Genomic DNA, 26,304 nt, shown 5'->3' with positions numbered 1-26,304 from the left:
AAGTATTTTAATCAAAAGTTGCAGAGACCGGTTATATATCATCCTTACTTCAAGATATGTTTCCAGGTAGGTTTTTTTTCTTTTCAATATTTTGCACGCAGAGAATAGGTGTTACTGTGGTTTCATTTATATTCAAGGGTATCAATTTTCGTAGATAAAGTGAAAATCACAGTTTCAAGGATACGTAAATTCGTGGCCAATGACCCTATCAATACAAAATATTAGTAGAAATTGTAGTTCAATGAATATTTAATTTCAAGGATAAACTTAACAACGAAATCAATGAGAATTGGTATTTAACGAATATTAATGAAACCACAGTATTCTATATATAACATTGTGCCGGATAATTGTGTCAGTGGCATTTTTTTCATCCGTCTATGGTACATTTATTGAAAAATTCAAATGTGCCAAATGATAGACCATTGCTTACAGAGTCTTCAACCACATGTGTTATTAATGTATCTTAACTGTGAGGTGAGATATCTACTTTTTATAAATATATTCAAACAGGAAAAGCAATTTTCCTACAGGGTATTTGGAATTTCCTACTAATATAAAAGACATTCCTATGGAAATTTTAAAATCCGATGGGATTTGAGCAAAACTCCCTAAAGCTTTTAAATTCAAAAGGAAATATTAATTTCCTACATTAAATCTACCTGTCTGAATTAAATCCTGTATGAAATACTTTTCTCCTAAAGGAAATATAATTCCCGTAGAATTTTAAGATATCCTACGGGTTAAAAAAAATATTTCTTGTATGAAAATTATTTCTCTTATGTGATTTATTACATGTATTTTCCCTATAAGATATCTATTTGTGAAGGTATATACCTGACCTGACATATGAGGTACACTATGAGATGATCTATCATTTGGTATTTATGCATTTTCACAAAATAGCAGGTGCCAAAATGTCAACTTGACAATGTCATAATGATCCGGCCCAGTGCCATATGCAATTGGTGTATTTATATTAGAAAGAAGATGGTGGAAAGAAGGTGCAAATGACCATTCGGTTTAGTAGTGAAATACAATTTTAAATTTATTTTCCCCCAATTAAATCTATTCAAATATGTTATAATACAACTTTGCAAAAACAAAATTTCTAACTATAGCCAGTTTTTGATATATTTAACAATAAATAAGAAATAAAAATATTGTCGGAAATTTTGGTGGTATCGAACCCGTAATATAAAAACCCTAGATATATAAGGTTAGCTTATGCCAGGTACTCTAACCACTGAGCCATTTCAGACACAACAAAGTGGGCTTTTTAAATATTATGTGTGACTAAGGTCACGAACTACCGAACTTGTATTATTTTTTCAAAACGTTCAGTTGTTGGGATACAAAATGATAATTTTAATGTATAGTGGGTCATCTCTCCACTATTTTGTTGATTGAAATCGGTTTGTTTTCCGATAGACCTTATTTAGACTATGAGAAAAATATAGAGCACAGACCCACTCTATAGAAGAAAATGCCTTGAAGTTCTAAAAAATGGCAGTATTTGCAGGTTTTGATACGTATACGCCTGTTTGAGTCAACATATTTCAAGTATTGAACATACCTATAGGTTAAAAATCAATGATTCGTTAAATATATATTGTTTTAAATGATTTTTTTTAAAAAGTATTAGATTTATTGATATTTAATTTTTCAGTAGCTTGTCCGACAGTGTATGTGCATTTTACACGCCTTATTCATTCTTATATACGAGTATATATATATTATCATTCTCTCTCTCTCTCTCTCTCTCTCTCTCTCTCTCTCCCTCTCGTCAATCTACTAATAAAGATATCAATTTTCTACATAGTTCTGTCACAGAACAACTCGGTTACAGATATAGTTGTATGTTTTAATTATACGGATTTACCGTATTTTTTGCAAAGAAAGAGTAAATCCAAGTTTGTAGCGTATTTTTTTTTATCCTATTTGAAATATTACATCCCAAACAAGTTATTTTAAATCAGAAAGTGATATTGGTTACAAATAATTACATTTATATTTTAAAAAGAAATAATGCTCAACATTTGAGATTAAAACAACTTGGTCGTTTATTTTGCAGTGGGAATTCCAGGGAATGAGTCCTCTCCAGAAGTATACCTAGAGTATCATATTGGGAAAAACCTATGGAAATACTGTTCCCCAGTCATGATAGTATTGGGCACCATTGGGAACATCTTCTCCATCGTTGTTCTTCTTCAAAAATCTATGCGCCGCCAAACGACGGTCATGTATTTGGTGGCCCTGTCCTTCAATGATATGGCTGTTCTCTACATAGGCCTTTTGCGATACTGGATCTTGGCAACTTTTGAAATTGATGTCCGCCACTTCAGCGAGTTTCTCTGTAAAGTTCATATATGGTTGGTCTATGTCACTGTGGACACCTCGGCGTGGATTCTAGTAGTCGTATCTTTTGAACGACTTGCATTGGTATGGTATCCACATATTACGAAGTCAGTCTGTACAAGAACAACAGCCATATCAATTCTAGTAGCAGTAGTTGGAACGTTAATGCTAATTAATTCACATATAATGTACGGTATAGGCGATGTTACGAAGGATGAAAACAATCAAACTACATTGCTGCAATGTTTCTTCGAGCACGAAGATTATCAAAGGTTTTATGTCAGCATCTGGCCTTGGGTTGATTTAGCTAAATTCAACGCAATTCCATTTTCAATAATTTTATTTTGTAATATTTGTATTCTTTCAAACCTTTATAAAAGAAAACAAAAATTAAACACAGCAGTTGCTCCGCAGGGGATAAAAAAGAGCAAGGTCCAATCTCTTACAATAACCCTCATTGCATTGAATACCACTTTTCTCATTTCAAGTACCCCGGTCTCCATTTATCTTGCTTTTTACGAAACATTTTCTGCTGACACTTCAAGCTACACAACTGCCCGTCTCGTTTTGGCATGGGCTATCACAAATCTAGTCATGTTTATGAACAACACGATAAACTTCCTGCTTTACTGTGTTGGCGGAGAAAACTTCAGACGAGAGTGTCGACGTCTCCTCACACGTCTGAAAGGTCAACCAGGGTCAGAAGCAACTGTAATGCAATCCACCCTCGTCGAAAATTAGCCGTTTAACACCGACTTTTGATTTTTTAATATAATTAATATAGATTATTGTCATGCTTATAAAAAGGTACATTTAGATATTCGCCAAAAGCAATCAAATATTCTACATGTAAATTGTTGATAATTGATTTTACTGTACATACACACTTACTTTGTAAAATTGCCACTAGATTACATGTATGTATTGCTGTTGTGGAGAAACCTTAGCAATGCACAAGAAGAGCTGATACAAACAGCTCACAAGTACACGGCCATTAAGTCAGTGTTGTTCAACAGAGATTGTTTTTCAATGTTTATTGCTAAAATGTATTGCTGTTGTTTATATATTGTTTTATACTTGGCTATTCCCTTCATGATTATCTTCATGTATTGATTTCTGTTTAATAAACTGGTATTGTGTTGCTGTGTTATAAAAAATTAATGTTCTGATTTTATAATTATATATAGCTTTCATTGTTATTTTCAAATTTGTTTTCCTCCATAATCCTGTTAATAAAATACTGAAGAATAAATAACAGATTCAAAATTATTTTATAGATATTACTAACCAGTTTATTGGTCTGCGTTTTTGCGATATGTTTTTATTTACAACAATTTCTATTTCATATTAAAAGAAATCTCTCTCTCTCTCTCTCTCTCTCTCTCTCTCATTTTGAAGTACTTGTGACTACAGTATTAATGGAGTGCTGTGCTGCCGTAATGTTTATGCATTCACCTGAAGGGATCTGCACACACAATTTGAAGTCGGTGTCGGATCTACAATATGGAATACTTATGTAACTATATCATAAAATAAATGAAATACAAGTACATAAAAAGTCGTCCATTAAAACATCTGAGTCAGTGAAGCTACTTAAGGGAGTTGATTTGCCGTAAGATAATTTTTATCCAATGCGTGAACATTGCCAATTCAGTGCAGATGATACAACTTGTCTGATGAGGTGGACTCTTTGAAATTCTAATCTCATAAAATAATACCCGAGTTTAAATCATTAGATGTGCGTCTTGGTTTAGTAAATAGCAAACATTCAAGGAAAAAACAACAGACTGGCATATTTCTTCAGTAAATATTTTGAAAGAATAAATTGTTGTCATCAATATATATATATAGAAATTTTGTCATTAATTAGATTACACCCCCACCAGTGTTTTACTCACTTATTTAGGATAACTATCACGAAATATTTGCTTGGTGTTTTAAAACTCAAGATCTTGATATCCTTTGGAACTGATCCTTTAACTGTGTGTCCAATTCGAAGAGATCCAGGGGGAAGGAATTTACTATAGTAAAAAATTATAATACTAGTATATAAAAATCTATGAATACATGTATGTACATGTATATGAACCATGTTGACGTCAATCTACAGATGTATGAAAAAAATTGATTTTATCTTTTTAATAGTTCAGGAGAAAACAATATTTATGCGTAAATATGAAGTGATTTTTTATGTAAGAACTCAACATGTCATTTTAAAAAAAAAGTTTATCAATGTTTCAGAGAATTCCTAATAAAAACAATTCATTGGTTTACTAGCATTTGGAAAAAAAATGATTTTATTAAATCAAATCATGCTCAAGTGAGTACTAACCTAAAGTGTCCCATTGCATAGAACATAGGCTGTTTGTAGAACTCATCCTTCTCCGCATTGACGATGATGGGGCTGTCGACATAATTGTGTACCCAGTTTGGCCCTCCCTCCATATTGAGGGCAAGGTTCCAGTCCGTCCACCCCGTGACCCAGTGTTCCAGATCCTTCCGCAATAAAAAAAAGTTCTTTAAATAGTGCTTTTATAGATACATGTAGTTGTTGGGGTTTTTTTGGTGATGGGGAGAGGGTATTTAATGCAGAGGTGGTTATATAATTGGTTGGTTTTTCTGTGGGTTTTTTTTTTGGTTGGCAAAATTATGATCAGATTAAAAAAAAACTTGATTCCATTCATAAATCATAAATACGTGTCCTCATATATAGGAAATCAAAAAAATAAAATAAACCCTTTGTTTCCGCAACAACCATATACGAATCAACCGGTCTCATTTTTTTGTTGAATATCATGTTAGGAACAACTCCACTTTTACAAGATTTTAGATAAATATTATATTTTAGGTATTTATATGAACATGTACCTGCATTATATCATTAGCATATCCCTCCGCGTGTTTCCAGTTTCCAAGGTTGACGGGATGGATGACCGTATCATAACAGGCCTCTGTTCCAAACATGAAATGGTCCGGGAACTTTTTATGGACGTAGTCAAGCGCAAACGTGGGGGATATAGCATCCATATACCAATGAACTGCAACACCGGAAATGAATTTGCTGGCATCTGGATCCGTGAGAATCTTCAAAATGGAAGCAATGGCTTTTAAAGAAGATAGGGGAATAGGATGGTGCAAATGTCCATTCGGTTTAGTCGTGAAATACAATTTTGAATTTATTTTTTCACAATTAAATCTATTCAAATATATTATAATACAAGTTTGTAAAAGCACAATTTCTAACTACATTCAGTTTTTAATATATTTAACAAACGATAAAAAAAGATATTGCCTGAAATTTTAGTGGTATCGAACCCATACCATAAAAACCCTAGATATATAAGGTTAGCTTAAGACACAACAAAGAAGGCTGTTTAAATATTATATGTGACTTTGGCCACGAATTTACGGACTTGTATAAATATTTTTTTTCAAAACGTTCCATTGTTGGGATACAAAATAATAATTTTAATGTATAGTGGGTCATCTCTCCACTATTTTGTTGATTGAAATCGGTTTGTTTTCCAATAGACCTTATTTAGACTATGAGAAAAATATGGAGCACAGACCCACTCTATAAATGAAAATGCCTTAAAGTTCTAAAAAATGACACTATTTGCAGGTTTTGATATGTATACGCCTGTTTGAGTCAACATATTCCAAGTATTGAACATATTAATAGGTTTAAAATCAATGATACGTTAAACATATTGTTTTATATGATTTTTTTTTAAAATATAAGATTTATTGATATTTTAATTTTTCAGTAGTTTGTTCGACCGTGTATGGGCATTTTACACGCTTAAATATACATCCATCTTTTTTCAAAATAAAACAAGATCAATTAATGATTTTAATTGATTTTTCATATTCAAAAAGGCTTTAGATTAAAAATGAGAGTTTAACACCAGAAATCAGATTTTATTTCAATAGTATGTTATAATCTGATAAGATACATGTAAAAATAAATAAATTAAAAGATAAATAAAAATTATTTTATTGTAAGTAGCCAACTCTATTGACTACAAACATTAAAAGCAATTTAGAAAAACACCCCCGAAAAAACCCACGACATATTTTTCTGCATTTCTAACCTAAAAAACGAATTCAAGAAAGATCTTTCTAAATCAATGTTGACAAAAATAGATACCGGTAAAGGCTAAGGAATCTCATTTCTAAGAGAACTTAATTAAAATCAGATTAATTTTCTGATTACCGTGTCAGCCCAATATGTCATCAGAAGCCTTTGATCGTCTAGCATCATTAGTTTGATGTCCTTGTAACCATTCGCATGAAGCGTCGGCCCTAGGTCCTTGGCAATGAAGTCTCGTTGTTGCTCAGGCGTCCAGCCAGTGGCCTGGAATGGAAAATGGTCAATGTTCCCGTCTGTTGGTTCATTCTGGGCAGTCAGTCCCCAAAAGCTGATGTTGTGTTGCTTGTATGCATCAAGGAATCTTGAATGTTAATTGAGCACCATGTCGGAATTAGGAAATACTAAGCGTTATACAAAGTTTTAATATGTTTTATATTATTTCATTTTAATAATAGCGGCTCATAATATGGATGGATGGATGTATGGATGGATAAATGGATGGACGGACGGACGGACGGACGGACAGACTGAAGGATGGAAGAGAGAGAGAGAGAGAGAGAGAGAGAGAGAGAGAGAGAGAGAGAGATACTTGACAAAATGCAGAGCCCAGGCTTTATGGTAAGAGTTGCCCGCCTCTCCCCGTATAAAGCCTTTCCCAGTCAGGTTGTTGTTCGTCTTCATCCATGCAGGTGCTGTCCAAGGACTTCCGAAAAACGAGATGTTCCTCTTACTGACAGATATCGCTCTTTGAATAAGTGGAATCTGATTAAAAGGTGTATATAAGGTTCATGTTTGGTTATTTAAAGGTCAAGTGTAATTAATAATTACGAAAATGCTAAACATTATGTCGATAAATGATTAATTTTATGAATTTATTTACTATCATTGTCTTTACTTGTCATTTCAAATAAAATGCAGTGTTTCTGTGTCGTAAAACGGCAATATGCATACAAAGAAACGACGTAATTTAATTAAGCACCTTTAGAGTCAAATCTTCTTTGGCGAGTTGAAACTTGGTCAAATTAAAGTCTCCGTCAACATCATCATACGAGTAGGGATGTGTAGAGAAATCACAGCTTCCTATAGGCACCCGGCCGACGGAATACTCTATCCCTGAAAAGGGATTGTAAACAAATATCTAATCTTTTTGTGACTTGTAACAAATGTTTTTGTATTTTATAGTTTCTTTAATTTTTAATACCAAGAAATGTCAAACTACACCTTCATGTACATGCATGGAAACTTTTTTATGGAGAGGCAAATGGGGGTGCAATTAAGCTGATATACATTGTTGGAAACACAGTATTACGACATACATGTATATGAAGCTCGATTGGTATTAACTCTTTTTGAGACGTAAACATCAAGTACATCAACCGCTTACCTTGGGGCCCGTAATAGGAGTCAATGACGTAATTTGCCGCGCCAGATGACAAATTAGCTATGTTGATGGCTGCAGCATCAGTGAAAGCCCCGCCAAAACCAAACAGAGACTGGTAGCTAGTGTTTGTGTCTATTCTAACCACAACTTCAAAAAAAGAGTTACAAATGGACAGCAACCAAGATGGTGAAAGTATAGGTAAATCACAATAAACGTTAATTTATTAAGGCGATATCTACCCAATGAAGTTATTTAATAAGTTTATCTAAAAACAGGTAACGTTTCTTGAAAACAATGGATTATAAACACAAGATGAAAATAAATAAACAGAAGCTAGCATCTTACCACCCGCTGTAGATTTGGAGAGGCTACCCACGCTTTTTACCAATCGACTTCCATTGCTGTTGGACGTGTACAGAGCAAAGCTTCCAGACGTCAGGGGCTCTATAGGTTCAACTGTATCACAATATGAGGCATTGCAGCGACATACAATGTTTCCCGGACCAAACGATAACTTGGAGCAAGGGCGACCTTAAATGTTAACATGTCATTGACACAAGCATGCTCATGGATGGAACATGTAAAACAAAGATTCAAATAGCTATCATGCATGGGATAAGTGGGGGAGGGGAGTCCATACCCTCAACCCCCTCTTCTGGAAAATTCAGTCTTATGGAACTTATCAAGTTATTCATTCGCATTGTAAAATTACTTTTAAAATGGCAAACAAACAAAAACTCTCTCTCGAACCTCGTTCTTGGGAAAAAAAATTGTGGATCCGCGCGTGGTTAGTATTTTCACTTGGTCTCATGCAAGTGAGTAATCTTACCTTGGGCTGCAATTCTATCCTGTATTAAGTAGCATGCAATAAATAATAATAGGAGACAGAGGGTATACATCATGCCAGTATGTTAAATATCACAGCGCCCTGTATTAGCTCTGGATGATAAATATATACCCACTTTATTTGATAAGTCGTGACGTCCATATCTACACAACTTGATAAGCTATCAAAATAAATCTGCATGTAACAATAATAACCATGAAGCAAAGTTAATTTATCTTTTAAGTTTGGTACATGGAACTTGGTATAGGTTGTTTACTCTATCATCAGGTCAATGGTCGAGTTACCAGAGACTTTAATTCGAGAGCGCATGACATTTTTTTTTGTTATAACTTTCTATAGTGCTGTATTTTTATTCTATTTTTTTTAAAGACAGTTTGATATACTCAATGTATTTTGCTGGGTGAAAAAATACTGCAATATTTTTTATGTCAGAATTTTAAAACAGTTATAATCAGTTTAAAGATATAGCAAACTGTTTTTGACTTCTCTTTAGGTTGAAAATAATGAAATTGACTACTTTTACAGTGAATTTGTTTATACAAATGTTATTTTAAAGCTTAGCACCACCATAGAAACAACTATTTGAAATAATTTTTCAACATAAATCCTTCAATTTCCGATTATATTTGGTTTCAAGGGAAGGTCAAGGTATATTTTGTCAAATGCCTTATAGGGCAAAAATGGAAATGATATGAAAAAAAAACATGCATATAGTGAATTTGCTATACCTATTATTATGTATGTTGATACAAAGAATTACGGTTATAGCAAAGTAAATCTACCTGGTCTCTAGAACTTCACATTATCCAATTTTTACTGAAAAAGTACTGAATGAACTAAAATCTCACTAAATTGCAATGAATGAAACATCACTAAATTATCTTGCAAATTCTATTTATTATATTCCATTACCTTTATTGTACAAATAAGTCATATGTACATTTGAATCATTTATCTGAACTTTTTCTCTTAATTTGAGGTGGACCAAACCATTCATTGTTAAATTGTTCCGGATGGTCTTGAGTTTTAACATCCTCCTTCAAATTGTGTTGATCTGAATACCTGTTTGACAAAGCATCACATTGTTCATCCTTATCTTCACTGTGTTCATTTGCATAATTTTTTGCCAGGGCTTGAAGTAATTTCAACTTTTCCGCCTCCTTTTCCAAAGGACTGGTTTCATTTTTATCTACAACACTTGCATCTTGTACTGGTTGAGAATCTTTGTGACATATTTGGTACAGTTTCATGAATTGTCCTTCAAATTTCTTGTGCTTTTTCAAATCCCTCTTTTTCATGTTAGCATCTATGTAATGAAATGTGTATAAATCCAGGTGGCTATTCTCCTCTCTTGCTTCCTCTTCCTTAGGAACGGGAACAGGAAGATTTGATGCTCCCGCAGCATTATGGAGAAGTTTAATTCTTTCACTCTCAACAATCTCCTTCAGTTCCGGGTCAATGGGACTTTTACCCAAGTTGTTTCCTGCCTCCAGCAGTCTCTGCCACTTCCTCATAATTTTCTTATCATGCTGTACAATTTCTGATGGAGTTAAGGTTGCGTTTTTGCTGTGCAAAAGTTTTCTGACGTTCCCTGCGCTGATGGGAAAGCTCTCTGCTATCTCCTGAGGGGACCAATCCTCTTTCGTACACAGGTGAATGATTTGTTGCTTTGCCTGCCATGTTAGGAGGTTGGCCTCACGGGTGCTCTCTATGTATTTTTTGCGGAAAATTTTTTGGTTCATCCTACTGTGTTCATATCTGAAGAAAAAAAAATAATTAGATATTACAAATAATCACCTGGTCACAATTTTTTTCAAATATCAATGCCACATAAGTCCTAGGACTTATATCTTATATTTGTATACAGTAATACCATATACATATACATGTACTTGTAGTCTGTGCATCCTGTGTGTATACATGGGTAACATGCATACCTGCAACTGTGTATCCTGTCATGCATACCTGCAAATTCTTCATCAGAGAGAAATGTATCATAAAAACTTTAAAAATACCTACCCTACATGTTCGTAAGTGTTCAAAAGCTCATCCATAGGATCCTTTTCATATGATCCACCATATTCCAGCATTTCATCTTCTTTCGTTTCCTTGACTATTCTGGAAACCGTTTTCCCTGAAATTCTTTCGGCATACCTATCATGCTGCTTTTTATCTGGTCTAGAGGCTAAAAATCTTACTGGAAATCGTACCCCTCTTCCTAATTTTAGTAACCCAACACATGTGGTCATCATCCTCAGTGTTTTTAATTTGGTTCTCTTTCAACAGCTGAAGTGAACCAATTTAACTTTGTATAACGTTTTTAATTTAATTGTTTATTTAAAAGTCAAATGAAACTTAAGCTATCAGAACAAAACAGACAATAACGGGGAATATAACAATATTGAATTATATGAAAAACATAATTTTAAAAGGTATTTTGTAAATCATCTAAAAATATACCCACATTAATTTTGGGGTTATTAGTCAAATCGTTATGACTTCCGGAAATATACAAACTGAAACCAAAAATGTAAATGAACACTTCCAGAAAGAAATATATTTGGTGAGATGGAGACAATAAAAGACACTGCTCTTGCAACTGCGCAAGGATGTCCTATTCCTACATATGTTCTAGACGATTTGTGCAGGTAATATGTTTTAAATTCCGAATTTCCTCCATGTCAAAAAGGAAATGAAATTGAAAGAAAAAAATCTTTATGCAAATAGCCCTGACTCTTTATTATGTATAGTTTCTGTGACATTTTAGATCAGTATTCATTTACATTGTAATTACGCCTGTCATTTTTGTCTTCTAGTCGATTCATCATCAATATTCCGGATGAAGAGAGACAGGACCTCATCAGGGTGTTCTTCCAGATAGAATTGGCTCATTGGTTCTACTTGGACTTCTACTGCGCAGAAAACGTGGAACTCAGAACATGTGGAATCAAAGATTTCTCTGCACAGAATATCCTTAGTTTTAATATGTTTTACGGTGCGACCGTTGGGGCGAGCACAGCATGTGATCAAACAGTGAATTATAATAAATTAATAAAATAAAATTAACAACGTGAAATTTGAATGCCAAAAAATAAAACATACCGATTTTTCAGTAAATTTTCATTATTCATAGTTTATAAGATTTGTTATAATTTATTTATTTATATGTAGAACAATAGTTTAATCTCAGATACAATGTTGTTAAATAATGAAGATTTTAATATATAAATATTCATTGCACTGCATCTCCTCTTTTAAAGTGATTGTGATTATGATTGATTGTTTGATTTCCCCCTTTTTTTTTGCAGTAGACATTTTTTCTTAAACTTACATTTAAAACTTGACTCATCGTAGAGTTCCCCCCATGCTAATTTTTTTTTCATTTTTGTCAATTTATACATAGAAAATCGACTTACCATGGATTTGCCCCTCCACTTAAAAAAAAATAATTAATGTTTAATTTCATTTTTAATTTACGCTTAAAAATATTTGCTTATCATGTTAAAAGAACATGGTGTTGCCCCCCCCCCCCCCCCCCCCCCCGCCCGCATGTAATAAATGGAAGTGAAAATAAAGAAACCATTGAACTGCTAAAGAGCTGAAGGATTAGAATTTTCATGATTTATTTTTCTTTTTGCTTGCAAAGATTTTTTGGACTAGGCTGCCATCCACCCACCTACCCCCTTTTAAAAAAGGCGCTGCTACGTATAACGTTACGTTTCAGGAAATTACCGTAATTATAGTGAATAAAATATTTGTGAGCATTCATCCAAATTAGTGCAAATTACAACTGTTTCCTGTATCTGAAGAAATGTCCTCATTCGTCAGCTGTTCTTTATCTTAGCCTTTGCAAGATTTTAAGAGGATTTTGGTCATTTCAGCAGATTTACAATAACTTCAATTAGAGTAATTTCCCCTTATCAGTGCTTATTGTGACGTCAAAGCTGACGTTGGTTAAGTGTCGTCTTACTCTTTAAAACTCCCCTGAGAGATAAAAGTATGCGAAGTATACTGTTTTATTTACTTAAAAAGCATGATGTTCTTAAAATTACACATCTTATAAGCTTTTCAAAGGTTTTACTTTGATTCTCGGGAGAACGTGATGTTGGAACGTGGGGTTGGAAACCATTGGTACTATGAATTGTGGGTCAAAATTTACTGACTCCGAAAAAATATATCGGATCAATGTGTAAACGTTTGTGACGTCACACGATTATTTTTGATTGAAAGTGTACTGAGGTGAACTTTAGAGGTAACATTGACTGTATGTCACTTACATCGTTATTGAAAACAGTTTTTACTGTCTAAATTTGTCTTGCTGATTCTCGTGAGAGTGTGAAGTGATAAAAATTGCCATGATTACAGGGAACTACTGGGACGATTAAAACGATGCATTACTGGTCCGATTTACTGACGCCAAAAAAATCTGTTGAATGAATGTGTAATTAGTCCGAATTTTCTATTCACACACGCCTTGCCGGTAGAGCTCGCTTCGCGCCGGCGCTTCGCGCCGGCGAGCTGCGCTCGCTATAAGTCAATATTAAACACAATCCAAATCAAAAAGGGAAAATCAAAATTCCTTTTTTTTGACCCTGTTTTTCATATCTGCATCCATATACACCCCTTTTTGCCAAAAATAAGCCTTTACAAGTCAAAGTTGATGGAATTTTCCTGAGTCATTGACAATTAAATGCATTACACAGACATTTAAAATGAGTAACGTTCCTCTTTTTCTTATAAAAACTTATGAAGCATCAGAGGAACGTTCCTCTTTTCACTTCAACAGAAATCTTCACAAAGAATCTGAGGAACGTTCCTCTTTTCACTTCCACAGAAATCTTCACAAAGAATCTGAGGAACGTTCCTCTTTTCACTTCAACAGAAATCTTCACAAAGAATCTGAGGAACGTTCCTCTTTTGACTTCAACAGAAATCTTCACAAAGAATCTGAGGAACGTTCCTCTTTCACTTCAACAGAAATCTTCACAAAGAATTTGAGGAACGTTCCTCTTTTCACTTTAACAAATCTTCACAAAGAATCTGAGGAACGTTCCTCTTTTCACTTCAACAGAAATCTTCACAAAGAATCTGAGGAACGTTCCTCTTTTGACTTCAACAGAAATCTTCACAAAGAATCTGAGGAACGTACCTCTTTTCACTTCAACAGAAATCTTTATTAAAACATTTTACTCTGCATTTGTGTTTTACGACATTAAAACTATTTCCTTTAAGTATTGTGCAATACCCTGTGCAGAGGGCGCAAAATTGTAAACCCGCGACTGACCTTAAGTTTATTGTTTCTATACCCCCCGCAAACAAAGTTTGGGGGGTATATAAGAATCACCTTGTTCGTCCGTCCGCCCGAATATCCGTCTGTTCGTCTTCTGTGCAATTGGACTTAAAAATGTTTTGCTTAAATTAATTGTAAATAATTGATGTGCGATTGTCAACATTTTACTGGAAAATCCTGATTTTATTTTTAATATCTATCATGATGCAAATTGATTTGTTATACTTTCATGTTAAATACTGAAATCTGATTGGTTAAGACGCAGTTCATAATCCGTTCTATTACCCTCAGCGTTAGCAACGCACTTAGCAACGGGTAACATTAAAAATGTTACATGCGCGAAAATCATGCGCGAACGGTTCGCCGTAGAATTCACGTTATTACTATCTAAAAGCAGTGATGTTTTCTTTAAAATTAAGACATTCAGTATAACAAAATAAATAGTGCCTGTTTGGGAGGATAACAGTTGAAATTGACACCCCTCGAAAACCATTGTCAACCTCCGCTTCACGTCGGTTGACAATGGTTTCCTCGGGGTGTCAATTTCAACTGTTACCCTCCCAAACAGGCACTATTTATATAATGATACATTGCGGTGATTATTATTGCAGGGATGATTTTCACCCCTATTGCACATGTAGCTAATAAGCACAATTGAAATTTAGAAGACATGCTAATTATGTCACTTATTAAATAACTTGTTTAACAAGTGTGCAAAATTACTCCTGATGATAGTGGGTTTGCAGCCCATAATTTAACAATTTTAAATATAAAATCAAAAACTTTGTGTCAAGCCGCTGAAACAACAATATGATGTTGGTTAAGTAATACTGTGGAATCATTTAATTTCGTGGGGGCCAATTTTCGAGGATTGTGGGTTTTTTGCTTGTTCGTGGGGATCTAATTTCGTGGATGAGTCAGTTTTCAGTTTCAGTAGGTAAACCAAACCTTTTATAATTACTTTTCATTGAGGATCTAAATTCGTGGGTGAGAGCTACCCACGAATACCACGAAAATTGAGCCACCACGAATTCTAATGATTCCACAGTATAAGGACTGATGAAAAAGGGTGCACACACACACACCGTAAACTCGAGGTCACAACTCTAAGCACATTATGAGCACTCAGTTGGAGCGCAGTCATTTGTTAGTCAAAGTTTGTAGGAATGCAGTTACACGCCGCAGGAGCTGAGTAGAAATCCCTTGGTCAACTGTCACATTTTCACCTTGTAAAAATTTAAAATACAACTGTACAATGTTTTTGAATTTCCCAGCGAACCTACAGCAATTCCAGAAATATAACAGTATCGTGAAACTCTGGGGGAATGCAATCTGGTGTGACAGGACCTAAGCTTTGAGAAAACAATCAGGTTACCAGAAATTTGCATTTGTCAAATTCTTTGAGCTGGATGATAGTAACAAACATTAGTAAAAGGATGTAAAATTTGAATTACAGTTCTCATATGAAATGCAATCATTATATTAATATATATGTAAATTATATCTTACACTAGCTAACAATTACCCCCACCCCCTTCCTAATAAAATCACAACATACACAAGCTATAATTCAATAGTGTACTCGTAGTTTAGATAAATCTACAAATCTACCTCTGGTATTAGTAGGATATTTTAGGTAAAAAAAAACCAACTCACTTTTTGGCTTTCTTGAAGTATCTCATGTTTATCAACTAGAAAATATCTAATATCAAAATACTCCAGTATATTCTGTAAATAACTTCTCAGCATGCATGGTCAATAGAAATGTCATGACCTAAAGCCCATATTCCTCTGCTACATTTGGTTTGCTAATGTCACCGCCGGCCATTCATGCACATGCTAAGGTCCTCTATCAGATGTCAATCACTAACTGGATGCTGATAAGATGTTCGGGGTGTGCTAATAATAGTAACTGTGTGAAATTTGAGAGCTTTCAACAGCAGATCACTGCTTTAGGAACAGATGCAAAATGTGGTCGCAAATTTAATTTAAGATCAACGCTGCATGTGTACTTTATGAAGGTGAACAGAAATATTGTTTGGAAATTGCAGTTGCAAACTTCGCAGGATGCTTGCATCAAGGTAATAAATACTTTTATTATATCCAAACGTTTAAAATACATAACTGAGTTTCTTTTGCTCTTCTGCTTATTTACTACAATCAAGGTAATTGCAAATCTAAAGCATTTAGATTAAATTGATACAAAATTCTTGATTATCTGATATTTAAAAAAAATTATTGTAATCATCAAATTTTGAAAATGATGTGCAAAATTAAAATATAATCATAATACAATGTAATGTTATAGGTGATGATGATTGGCAGTGACAAAATATTTTGCCTTGTGGATTTTGGTTTGAAATCACTGCATTTGAATTGTTTGCTGGTCTGGTGGATGGGTAGCATTAATTTGGACAGAGCTTGATCGAGATGAAAGATGCTTGAAGATTAAGGTTTGTTATTCTTAATTTAAGATTAATCTCACACTATAGCTGTCCTTCTGGGACTAATACTCCCACAAGGCTCTTTTGAAACAGAGTAAACGGCTAGCCACTTCTCATTTTACAGGTTATCAATTTCCCCTACAAATGCTTATCAACACCATTGCTAGGAAAATGGCCCTCTTGGGACAAATGAATTCAGTGACACTATAAACTCCATTTACATGATGTGAGTTTTAAATCTTTCAAATCAGACTTTTTAAATAGGAAAATCATAAACAGATATTAGGTCATATGGAATAGGAACATGCTCTATTTAAGAAAAAGTTAAATATTAGATATATGATTAATCTGCCGAAATGAATTATCACACAATTGTAACCTGTACAAATCTGAAAGGATTAATCTAATGAGTGCACAGGGGCCCATTTCACAAAGCAAAATTAATTAAGACTTAAAGTTATATCTTAGGAAAGAACTTTTTCCTTAAAGTTCATTACTTATTATGAATTTTAACTTTAAGACAGGTAAATTGATGTTTTAGGAACAAACTTAGCATGGTGACTGTTTATATTATATTGAAATGAATTATATGCACATTTAAGTTGAACAAAAATACTAGATAACAGGTATCATTAAGACTTTTTCACTTTACTTCTAATTTATTTAAACATGTTTTATTGAATAAATTCAATAGGATTGGACAACAGGCATAGCCTATGTATGTCCTCTCCTTGTAATATATCCACTTTACTTCTAAACTGAAAACATTAGAACTATCAAATTATACATATATTTCTTCAATTAATTTCTTTGGTGTAGACTTTTAATTTTTACAATTGTTTTAGATTATCTGGTTGCACGCGCAGATGGATAGCGGGTATAAAGCTATAGCTAGTGCACTGATGATAATTAGGTTATTCATGCCTGAGAATTACTGATATCTTAAAAAGGAATAAATACTACATAAATACTCAATTAAAGAATGACTGGATGATTTGTCCTCCACAAAATTAGCTTTTCTTTTAGGGGAGAAATGTTAGGTGTTTTCTTCATCTAATTTTTTTTTGTCGGGGAAGGGGGTAGGGGGTAGGAGTTACCGCAAATCAAGTGATTTGGGAATATTGATGCTAAATCATCCATGAGAATGCTGTTTCATTCAGAAATTTTTGCCTTTTATCCTCACTTCTTCTATCAGTCAATATGCATTTATTTGCAGCGTTTTCTTTTTTTAAAAAACATCCTATTTTTAAATCAACCCTTTTAAGCAGGCACGTAGCATCAGGATGTAAAGAGTGGGGGGACCCCCCCCCCCCCCCCCATTAACTTTTTCTCACAGAAAACAATTTTCTTAAATTTACATATCAAAAAGTGAATAAACATGGAGTCCCCCCCCCCCCCATTTTTTTTGGAGCATGTAAAAAATTGAAGAGAATTTTGATGAAACAAACATCAAGTCCTTAGTATAACAAGTCAGAATTAATGATGAGCAAATATTCTGAATAATTTATGCTTCTAAATTTCAAACAAAAATAAGTTTGATTAAGCTCATCAAGCTTATTTACTGAATCTAGTATTCCCTTGCTGCAACATTAAATTGATAGGATGAACAGAATCTGAATTATACAGCTTTCTTGTTTGACGTGGTTAATAATTCCTGCTTTATTTAAGTGATGCAAATTCCATCTGCTCAGCTGTCTGGCTTAAAACCAATAATTTAGAGCTGTGAACCATTCTCATACTCACAAGAATGGCCGGCCCCGATAACAATAGCTTTGGGATTTGATGTGAAGTGTTAAGATCTGTCGCCATCCAAAAAAAATAATGCAATAATACCAATGTGTTTTAAGATTAGAGCAGAAATTCAAGAGTATATTGATGTTTGGTAGATTCAAATCAAATTCATGCTTAAGTATCCTGCTTGGATTCTGTAAATGTTTAAACGTATTTAGGTATATAGGTATTTATATCTGAAGAGAAATATTTGTTGTACAAATATCTCTCTCTCTCTCTCTCTTGTGCTACATCTCTCTAATTTCTCTCTCTCTTTCATATGTGACCTTTAATATACTGGGTATTTCTTCTTAAAGAATGTCAATACCTAAATGTATGTTTGAGAATTTGTGTGTTATCAACAAAAATAAGCATTACCACCAGATCTTCATTATGAAATGAAATAACAGGAAGTTATTTAGCGATGATGAGTTTTAATGCAAATATCTATTATACATAGATTCTATAGAAGATCTGGACATCTCCCCTGGGAGGAAATCAATGAGGCCACAGAAAAGTTCAAAAGCCATCCAGCCAGTCACACAGTATGAACAGAAGATAAACAGAACAGAAGATAAACCTTGATTCATGTCAACCATGTATCGAAGACCGAATTAAGTGAAAGTGCTTTCTGGAAAATGCAGCTCTACTTGGGAACTCCATCCTGAATTTGATGGATGCGAGCTTTATGTTTTTAGTAATTATAAAATCATATGCACTGAGACAATTATTAATATAGTTAAATTTTTAATTATATAAACATCTAATCCAATTACAAACTAAACTTGATATTTAATATAAAAAGAAATATTAATAAATTGGTATTCTTAATTACATGCCTATGTATGTCTAAGCTGTTATTTTGAATTGTAACCCAAAAATGCCGCGATATAAAATATTAAAAATTCAAACTCTTTTTTACTTTATATCAAGTAATCAACTTAGAAAATTTTAGCTGATCATCATCAGGACTGAGCGATAGTCAAGTACTCGAGTACTTGTTAACATCCTTAATATTTACGTAAAGTATAACATGTTTAAATGCTTATTTAATTTAAGATTACCGGTATTTTGCTTATTGCTGTTTTTACTTTCAATTGGAACATTCTTCAAGTACCATGTAAAGGTTTCAGTTAAAGAGAAAAGAGGAACGTTCCTCAAGATTCCTCGTGAAGATTTCAGTTGTAGTGAAAAGAGGAACGTTCCTCAGATGACTTGTCAAGATTTCTGTTGAAGTGAAAAGAGGAACGTTCCTCAGATGACTTGTCAAGATTTCAGTTGTTGTGAAAAGAGGAACGTTCCTCAGATGACTTGTCAAGATTTCTGTTGAAGTGAAAAGAGGAACGTTCCTCATATTCTTTGTGAAGATTTCTGTGGAAGTGAAAAGAGAAACGTTCCTCAGATGAAGTGCAGAGATTTTAGTTTAGGTAAAGAGGAACGTTCCTCTGATGCTTCATAAGTTTTTATAAGAATAAGAGGAACGTTACTCATTTTAAATGCCTGTGTAATGCATTTAAATGTCAATGATTCAGGAAAATTCCATAACTTTGACTTGTAAAGGCTTATTTTTGGCAAAAAGGGGTGTATATGGATGCAGATATGAAAAACAGGGTCAAAAAAAAGGAATTTTGATTTTCCCTTTTTGATTTGGATTGTGTTATAAAAACAAATACAAATATTTTATTGGCACAAACACGATTACAATAATTGGCAAAGGCCCAATGTAAATAATGCTGACTTAATATGTAAAGCATATATAAGAAGCTAGGCCTACAATCAGTTGACTGATAACAATTAGCCATACAGCGCCAATATCTAAGGTAGAACTGTCATTGAAACATTTTAACAAAGATGGATCAAATAAATTGTGTCCAATTTTTTTAATTTGGTGATTTTTGGTAATCCATGCACCTCAGAAATTTAGTGGGCATTAAAAAATGTACATGTGTATGTTAAGAAAAGTCTATAGTAGCTGCAATGATAATGATATTTCTTGAAAGATGAATCATCCATAAAGTTTAGTTTCCTTTAGATCCAGACCTTTTATATTAATACATGTACTATTAAAACCTTAACCATCACACTTTTTAAACATTGTCCATTTCTAAGCGGACATGCTGGAGAAGTGGACAAAATCTTGGACAACTGGAAGTCTTACAAGATGAGTGTGCCAACTTATGGAGCCATTCTGTTAGATCCAGAGATGAAATATGTAAGTTATTGAATAAAACAGATAATAGACATTGTTTCCATATAAAAATATTTATCTAGTTTATGAAGTTATAATTCAAAATTATGAATATTTTGAATTAAATTAAAATAAATGCTTTGGAATGATTTTATTTCAGTGTTTCCTGTTTAGTTATATTCAAAGATTATTTTGAAATTTGCTGCGGTACATGTACTTGTATTTGAGTACATGTGAATTATACCCAAATGAATACAATAGTTAAATAAATGTACTTGCATGTATAATATTTTAAAATCTGGGGCCTTTTTTCTTTAGTGTCTGTTAGCTCAAGGATTCTGGACAAAAAGCAGTTGGGGATTCCCCAAAGGAAAAGTCAACGAAAATGAAGCCCCACATGACTGTGCTATCAGAGAGGTAAAAAGTCACAAAACATAGGTTAAGATTTATCTCTCTTGATTCACACAGCCAATGCACTTAGTCTTTTACAAGATGGTGAAAAGATCTATTCCAAATAAATGCAAAAATGAGATAAGCTTTAAAAACTAAAGAATTTTTGCAGTATAATTTTATGATTTAATTACAGTGTATATCTTTTAATTATGATGAAATGGTTTTAAACTGTAAAGATAAGTTTGGGCTTTTTTGAATTTGTATAGTTTTAGACTTCCTAATGTACAAAGCTCCCTTAAATTTGCTTTTTTGTTTGCAACTTAATTTCCATTATTAATTATTAAAATTTTTACATCTATAAAAATCTTTGATATAATACCAATTTGAATAAGTTAAGAAATTGGTCATTTGATCTCTCATGTACACATTTTACAAGGTGGATGAGGAGACAGGATTCGACATCACTCCGCTGATAGACAAAAACGAGTTTATAGAGAACTACTTCAATGACCAGCTATCCCGACTCTACATCATCAAAGGGGTGGGGCTTGACACCAAGTTCCAGCCAAAGACTCGAAAGGAAATCAAGGTATTGGGGACATGTTAATTTCAAAGGTCAATTTCAGATTTAAAACCATAAAGTTTTATGTGTGGTTGTAAAGATACATGTACCAGAATCGCACAAATACTTGTACTGTGGTTTCATCAATATTTGTGGGCATCAATTTTTGGGAATTAAATGAAAATCACAGTTTCAAGGACACATTAATTCATGGAGATTGATCCTATGAATGTAATTTATTTTAAAAATTGCAATTCAGTTTACATGTAATTTTGTTGATCAACTCAACAAAAAAATCCATGAAAACTGGTATTCAACTAATACTAATGAAAACACAATATAGATTTAAAATAATCAATGTATATAACCATTGTATTTGATACTGATGACTTTTTCTGTACGTTGTACAGAGTTTGCAGTGGTTTCCAGTAGAAGCCTTGCCTGCCCATAGACGGGACCAAACCCCAAAGTCACTGGACATGAACCCAAACAATTTCTTCATGGTCATACCATTCATCAAGTGAGTGTGACGGCATGTTGATGTTTGAGCTAATGTCAAATTAGATTTCAGATGAAGGAATTTTGATAAACCTTTTAGTAGTTTAATTGACTTTAGCCCTTCTATTTCATCATTATAACTGTATTCTAGGGGCTTTATTTTTGTGGATTTATGCATACCCTTTACCATCAAATTAACATCTTCAACAAATTATGAAGCACAGATTTATTATATAGTTGTGCTAGAGAATCTATGAAATTACATCCCAATGAACCTTGAAATTGGTCCTTACAAATTTTTATGATTCCACAATAATCACTACATTTCACTTGAGGCCAGCATAAATTTAAGCTTACTGTGATTGGTGAGTTAGAAAGTGACGTATTATACTGAAAGTCCAGGGTCTTACTAAATTAGCTCAAATTCTTAGTGTTTTGATTCTTTGATGAATGTAATAATAATCTATGACCTGTATTTTTCTGATTGACAGAATTAAGCTATCTTTATTTATGGTTACATGGATATTAATGTTAAACAGGCTTGGTCCTTGTGATTCTGCATGGAGATAAATATATAAAAGTAAATATTCATGACAAAATCTATAATTTATGACATTAAACGTTCAACATATTTATAACTGGTAGCTTTTTATTACTTGTAGACCTCTTAGAAAATGGATTTCTAAGAAGTTAGGACAGACATATCTTCTAGATGCTGAGTATGATATCAAGGGAGGAAACTTGTCAGGGCAAAAACAGATGAAAGCGCGAGACCAGCCAGAGGGCAATAACAGACAGTTCAACGAGGGCAGGGCCACTCAGAGGGAGAAACAGAAGCAGAAAGTCCAGCAGTATTTTGCCCAGCAGAACCACAATGAATTCCAGGAGTATATGCAGCATAAAGAGAAGAAACAAAGATCTGACTCTCCAAGAAAGGAGGCTGGAAAAGTCAGAGGGATAGAGAACAAATCACCCAAACCCAACAAGAAGCAGCATTATTCTATTTTGGTAAGTACGATAATTTCAATAAAAATTGATTTTTTTCTTAAAAAGGTGGACTTTTAAACAGATTTAAATGTAGTCTCAAGTGTTTCTGAAAGAGTGAGTACTTCTCGCACTTAATTGAAACCTTGCGAATTCAGTTACAGCCTATTATTTTTCTCGCTTTATTGATTTAAAAGAAAAAATGTTGAAAACAATCCTTAACTGAACGCCTCTTGATTCTTGAAAGTAATGCTATTAAGAATTAGGCTTTTGTAATTTGCAAAATCCATCAGCGGAATCATGTTGTTAAATAAAACGGCAGGAGTAAAACATTGGTTACTTGTAATATATTCAAAAGTGCAGTATTTAATTGTTGTCTAATTGAGCGCAGAAAGAAAGAAGAATTCAAAGTGGTTTGCTAAAAATACTTAATTTCAACCATAATGAATAGGCGTTTTTAAATTCATGTAGAATTTTTGTTTTGAAAGTTTACAAACATGTCTGCTAGATAAGCTTATAGACCCTTTTGGCTGTTTATGATTTTATTTTATAATAGAACCGAGATGGGACTGTCACAGGTGCCCAGCCCAATTTACTTCAGAATACCTGGGGTCCAAACCAGGTCACTGGTCAGCCCAAGAGGAACCTAGGAAATCCGTTTAATAGTCCAGGTATGTCCATTCTAGAAAAAAATAAAACTGATATATACATAATACTACACATAAAAAGTGACACTCAGTATACATGTTGTCAGCTTTATGCCTTCCATTTTCACCAGTACCTGAGATGTCAATCAACATCAGAAAATTTCAAAAGCATGCAAGGCCGCACTTCAGAATCTGGCTTTTGGCATTGCTTCTCTTTCGATTCCAATCTGTGTGTAATACATGTAAATCTTTACATATTGTTATAGGTGGCTACATGCAGGGACCTAGACTGTCAAATTACAACAACAACTCAGCGAAATCCCCCATGTCAGGAAACATGAGCCAAGATGTGAAACAGAGGCCCAGAAAGTACAAAAAAATCACAGACCCCGATGGGTTGGGGTCAGAAGCCTGGCTAAACTTCCAACTGGATGTGAATGCCATCATGGCGTGTCTGCATTGATAGTTCTGACTTGGCTAAATGTTTTAAAGAAACTCTTTTGGCGATTTAAAGTTTTTCTCATGAATGCTTACAAGGATAAGAAGTCATAGGCAATGATTCCCAGTTTTGTTTTAGACAAAATATCAAGGAAATATCGATGTCGGGCATTGATGAGGTATTCAGTTGGTCACTGAATCGTAGGCAGCAAAGAGACTACCTGTACATGTATATTCATAATTGATATTTGATGTCTAAGTATGCAGTGTATATGCATGTAAGAGCACAATTTAACTGTGGTATTTTAACAAACTAGTTACATGCACTGAATTACATTTATGAAGGAAAGAGAGACATTCAGTTGTCTTTAGTACTTTGAGATACATGTATGTAGGGAACAAATGAAAGAATTGAAGCTCTTAGTTCTAGTCAACACTATTACATGTACCCATTTTTTTGTACAATTTTCTACTTAAAACTCAAAAGAAGACTCCTGAGTACCTTTGATTACATGTACATTTACATGTGTCTTTTTTATTGTTGTTTACAAATTTATTAAAAATATTCTTTTTATATTTTCCATTTCTTTTATTTATGCTATATCAATCTAAAATTTAGATCTATATTTCATTGTTATATAGTTAAGCTGTTTTGCTGTTTTTTTGGTTTTTTTTTTCAAAGATTGATAAACAAGTTCTACAACTTAAATTAATATCTCTCGTTGGCACGGATGTTAGCGCGATGGGAGTCATTGATGTGGGAGGATGCCGGAGTACCCGGAGAGAACCCACTTGTCCCAACGGGCGACCGCCATACTCTATTACATACGACCACTGTCGATCGCGGGGATCGAACTCTGGTCGCAAAGATGAGAAGCGAGTGCGTCGTCCACTACGCTACTTGAACACCCAACTGTTTTGCCTAACTCTTGGATCATTTGGCTTGATTTATGAGTTATTTGTGCGACTATGGATGCTGTGTTAACCAAGTCGCACCCTATTTAACAACATGAAAGCAAGCGTTCGGAGGATTAGGATGGTGGGGGAGACTTTTTACTATCCTTTTGTGCCAAAACTCCATTATCTGTCAAAATTACTTTGCATGCAGCAGCTCATCGGATTTTCAAGGCGCCATCTATTTTGTTTCTTCAGAAATCCAGAAGAGACCAATCAAGAGAGATGAATTGAATTTGTCAGGCAAACCAGTTGCATAGATTTTTATATTCAATATTCCTACTGGAACGGAGATTTTTGGCTGTATTGGAATGGAACTAGGACAGTTATAATGTTCATTAGCATGCAGTGTATTGTCGATCCACGATATTTATTCAGGTCATCAGAAAAACTTGTTTGAGGGGAGAAGTTTTCATTTCATCAATCATGCCATACTTACCGACTAGTTAATTATCTTTCGCATCGCAGAATCTCGCTTACACCGCGGCATGCTTTGCTAATTTCTAAGCAATTGTAGGACGGGCAAGGATAATTTTAGTTTGCATGAGTATATGTTCATGTATTCAAATCAAACTGAAATAATCGTAATTTTTCTTTGAACAAAATAGTGCTGTCAGCGAGAATAAAAATGATATTATTTCAATACCTTTTAATCTCGAAGCTTCATTAAGAGCTAAATGCCCACGAGGCCGAGAGAGGCTGGTGTGGTTCATCAAATTACGCGGTCCCTTTAGCATTTTAGCTTAGAATTCTCGAAGCATTCAACCTCATCACGTATTGATTCCATTTTGCTATACAAATGTACATCTTGGGATTATGTTTGATACGCGGAGATTAAAACGATTGTTCTGACGATTCTGTATTAAGTTATGTGGGAACAGCAAGCAGTCCTGTTTTGTCCCTGGCCCCCATTATACAAGCAGTGCACGGTGGTTATTGTTTGTACAGCGACTGATTTTTATCTTCATAGACCGCACATTTTGTAAATTGAATTATTATTACGATAAAAATTATCTAATAAACCAACAAAACTTGCTTGTAGAGAGAGAGAGAGAGAGAGAGAGAGAGAGAGAGAAAAAAATTCTCTCGTCTGCAGCTGTTAAATTTACATTTGCTTGCAGTTTCTGAAAAAGTGCACACAAAAGTTCTGTTTATTGAAAGGAATTAGCTCAGGGGAGCGATGCGGTGAATAAAAACACAAGCAGGGGGGCAACCAACTCTAAACATTCAATTTAGAAAAGCATTTTATTTTTGTTATTTTGCTGCATGGTTCCTTTCTGCATTAAGAGTTCTTCAATCAAGTACTCAAATGTTTACGATTCCTTTTGAAATAGACAGATAGATTTATGCATTACCGGTGCTGTAAATGTTTAATGGGTGTTCTTCAGCTGTGTTTATGTAACAAATTGTGATATATTTTTCTGTTTTGTGATAGCTTGTTCCATATTTTCCTGCTC

The 26,304-nt window shown here is 33.8% G+C and overlaps 4 protein-coding genes and 1 long non-coding RNA gene across 5 annotated transcripts; 3 read left to right on the top strand and 2 right to left on the bottom strand.

Annotated features, from left to right (window-relative positions):
• The first annotated feature begins 29 nt into the window (after positions 1-29).
• On the top strand, positions 30-3,449 carry LOC136276159 (cysteinyl leukotriene receptor 2-like). The gene is made up of 2 exons (XM_066087267.1): positions 30-66; positions 2,075-3,449. Exons 1-2 carry the CDS (start codon positions 57-59, stop codon positions 3,097-3,099), a joined length of 1,035 nt encoding a protein of 344 aa, XP_065943339.1. The 5' UTR covers positions 30-56; the 3' UTR covers positions 3,100-3,449.
• Positions 3,450-3,630: 181 nt separating this feature from the next.
• On the bottom strand, positions 3,631-8,942 carry LOC105349057 (lysosomal acid glucosylceramidase). Its single transcript, XM_066087266.1, has 10 exons — positions 8,662-8,942; positions 8,178-8,363; positions 7,836-7,979; positions 7,431-7,564; positions 7,041-7,213; positions 6,575-6,812; positions 5,227-5,442; positions 4,691-4,854; positions 4,257-4,379; positions 3,631-3,854 (listed from the first exon to the last, which is right to left on the bottom strand). Exons 1-10 carry the CDS (start codon positions 8,732-8,734, stop codon positions 3,746-3,748), a joined length of 1,560 nt encoding a protein of 519 aa, XP_065943338.1. The 5' UTR covers positions 8,735-8,942; the 3' UTR covers positions 3,631-3,745.
• Positions 8,943-9,556: 614 nt separating this feature from the next.
• LOC105349056 (uncharacterized) lies at positions 9,557-10,985 on the bottom strand. Its single transcript, XM_034469178.2, has 2 exons — positions 10,699-10,985; positions 9,557-10,437 (listed from the first exon to the last, which is right to left on the bottom strand). Exons 1-2 carry the CDS (start codon positions 10,929-10,931, stop codon positions 9,627-9,629), a joined length of 1,044 nt encoding a protein of 347 aa, XP_034325069.2. The 5' UTR covers positions 10,932-10,985; the 3' UTR covers positions 9,557-9,626.
• Positions 10,986-11,161: 176 nt separating this feature from the next.
• LOC105349067 (m7GpppN-mRNA hydrolase) lies at positions 11,162-24,469 on the top strand. Its single transcript, XM_034469177.2, has 9 exons — positions 11,162-11,327; positions 11,496-11,647; positions 20,268-20,395; positions 20,690-20,788; positions 21,201-21,353; positions 21,737-21,846; positions 22,487-22,832; positions 23,365-23,479; positions 23,722-24,469. The coding sequence occupies exons 1-9, from the start codon at positions 11,248-11,250 to the stop codon at positions 23,916-23,918; spliced, it is 1,380 nt and encodes a 459-aa protein (XP_034325068.2). The 5' UTR covers positions 11,162-11,247; the 3' UTR covers positions 23,919-24,469.
• On the top strand, positions 14,486-19,553 carry LOC117682168 (uncharacterized). Its single transcript, XR_010714577.1, has 3 exons — positions 14,486-16,050; positions 16,278-16,422; positions 18,644-19,553. It is a non-coding gene; the product is annotated as an uncharacterized lncRNA (long non-coding RNA).
• Positions 24,470-26,304: the final 1,835 nt, after the last annotated feature.

This window comes from Magallana gigas, chromosome 6 (assembly GCF_963853765.1).
Source record: "Magallana gigas chromosome 6, xbMagGiga1.1, whole genome shotgun sequence".
Classification (NCBI taxonomy): domain Eukaryota; kingdom Metazoa; phylum Mollusca; class Bivalvia; order Ostreida; family Ostreidae; genus Magallana; species Magallana gigas.
Note: the sequence above shows the minus strand (reverse complement) of the source record. Positions and strands in the feature narration are given on the sequence as shown.